General features: G+C 39.5%; 1 protein-coding gene across 1 annotated transcript; it reads right to left on the reverse strand.

Moving 5' to 3' along the window:
• Positions 1 to 781: 781 nt before the first annotated feature.
• LOC123460155 (eukaryotic translation initiation factor 1) lies at positions 782 to 1,421 on the reverse strand. The gene has a single exon (XM_045147871.1). The coding sequence runs from the start codon at positions 1,291 to 1,293 to the stop codon at positions 952 to 954; it is 342 nt and encodes a 113-aa protein (XP_045003806.1). The 5' UTR covers positions 1,294 to 1,421; the 3' UTR covers positions 782 to 951.
• Between the last annotated feature and the right edge of the window lie 909 nt (positions 1,422 to 2,330).

The raw sequence follows: 2,330 nt of genomic DNA on the forward strand, positions 1-2,330 counted from the left end.
GCCTCTACAAACGAACTCCAGACGCATGCACCCCCTTGTGCATCTGGCTAACGTGGGACCTGGGGAACCGAGCCTCAAACCCGGGTCCTTAGGCTTCACAGGCAAGCGCTTAATCACTAAGCCATCTCTCCAGCCCAAGTTTGTGACTCTTATAAGCCAAACTTTCCTATAAAAGTTGGATGTACTTGGATTAATCAATTTAAGTTATGGTTTTTCCATTTTATACTAACCCTAAAATTATGGTGATTTCAAAGGATATTAAATTTTATTTGATTTAGCATCTAATCTGGCTGGCTGTATTTCTTTAGCATGTAACTAGTCAAACTGAAGTAATTTCAGTGATGACTTATGATTTGAAAAAGAGGGTGATCTGAATGTCACCATTTGCTGTGAATTTTGCCTAGAAGATTTCCTAAACAATTGTTTTTTCTTAAGTTTTTTTGAAGAAAGATATTTTTAAAAGAGCAAGGTAAAAGAAGCCAGAAGACATACTGCAGCATGTCTGTGATAGTTTAGGATTGTGGATTTTTAATTTTAATAGAATTAACCGATTAATCAAATTTACTAAAAGACATGTTGATACAGAGAAATGAAACAATTTTGCTGGGTCACTGCTATTTGCATATAAAGGCACAAAAGCATCACGGGTACTATTCATAACAAGTAAAGGTGTAGATTTTGTGGCACAAGGGGCAGGTTTAGGTAGAGAATATTTTATCTTATTTCAGCAAGTTTTCTTTCCACAGGGTCGATAATGCTCTTTTTTTTTTTTTTTTCAGCATGGCTCTTTTCAGTTTATTGCATGAAGTTACACTAGTCCAAGTTAAAAGCGGACCCCAAATGGTTACATTATACAAGCTGTGAGGTTTTTAAACTTGTGACAAGGGACAGAAGGGACATTCTACTCATTGCAAGGAAAGCCTCACTTATACTTCAGAGAGCCACAAGCACTTAAAACCCATGAACCTTCAGCTGATCGTCCTTAGCCAGTCCAATCTCTATTAGGAACTGGCATATGTTCTTGCGCTGGTCACCCTGTAGCTGAATCACTTCTCCATATTCTGGATGTTCAATTACAGTACCATTGCAGGCAAATTTCTTCTTGAACGCCTTCACTAGTTTCTTTTTATCGTAATCATCAGCGATCCCTTGGACAGTAGTCAGGGTCTTCCTGCCGTTCCTCTGTTGAATTCTTATATGGATATAATCCTCAGTGCCGGCAGGAAGCAGGTCATCACCCTTACTTGCATCAGCAAAGGGGTCGAAAGAGTGGAGGTTCTGGATAGCAGACATACGATACGATTCCTTTTCCTCGGTGGAAACGGCCTGCGGAAGGCGGCTGCGGGAGAAGGCGGGCAGGGGGGACGGAGCGTCGGGAAGCGAGGGGGCTCGAGGGGGAGGCAGCTGAGTCCTCGGCGGCAGCTCACTGACTAGGGCCTCGATAATGCTCTTGATGGAATCTGAGGCAGAGGAAATAATGTGTACATGTAATTTGGTGCCTTGATTTTTTTTTTTTTTTTGGAGGGACTGGAACTTGAGATTTGAGGAAATGGAACACAAGACCATTTGTAGGTTGAGGAAAGTGAACAGAGAAGTAGATGGAGGAAAACTGGCACAAAAAGAAAACTGATCTGTAATTGTTGGAATAGAGAATAAATAGAGAGTTTATTTTTTTTTTATTTTTTTTTAAATTTTTATTAACATTTTCCATGATTATAAAATATATCCCCTGGTAATTCCCTCCCTCCCCACCCCCACACTTTCCCATTTGAAATTCCATTCTCCATCATATTACCTCCCCCTTACAATCATTGTAATTACATATATACAATATCTGGCTGGAAACAGTAACATAACATTGAGACAGAAATCAAGTCAGGTATAGCATCAGAATGATGGTGAATTAGAAAAAGCCAGATATCTACAAAGAGGAGCAAGAATAAGTAAGATTGGCTAACATGAAAGAGTCAGTTGATGGAGGACTTTATATTTTAGAATTCAGATTTGTTTGTGTGCATGTGATGTGTTTATGTATGTGAATATATGTTTGTGTACATGTATATATGCATGCATGTGCACATATATATGGAGGCAAGATGTTGGTGTTGGGTATCTTCCTTAATTGCTCTCTACTAAACCTGGCTTTCACAGACTAGATAGCAAGTCCTAGAGATTCTCCTGCACACTGACATTACAGAAGTATACCACTTGGCTTTTTTGGGGTTTTGGGAATCTGAACTCAGGTCTCATGCTGCATGACAAGAACCTTATTAACTAAGCAATTTCCTATCCCTGGATATTTTAGTTAATGTGGTCACCAGCAGTTGTTA

This window comes from Jaculus jaculus, chromosome 4, assembly GCF_020740685.1.
Source record: "Jaculus jaculus isolate mJacJac1 chromosome 4, mJacJac1.mat.Y.cur, whole genome shotgun sequence".
Taxonomy (NCBI): Eukaryota; Metazoa; Chordata; class Mammalia; order Rodentia; family Dipodidae; genus Jaculus; species Jaculus jaculus.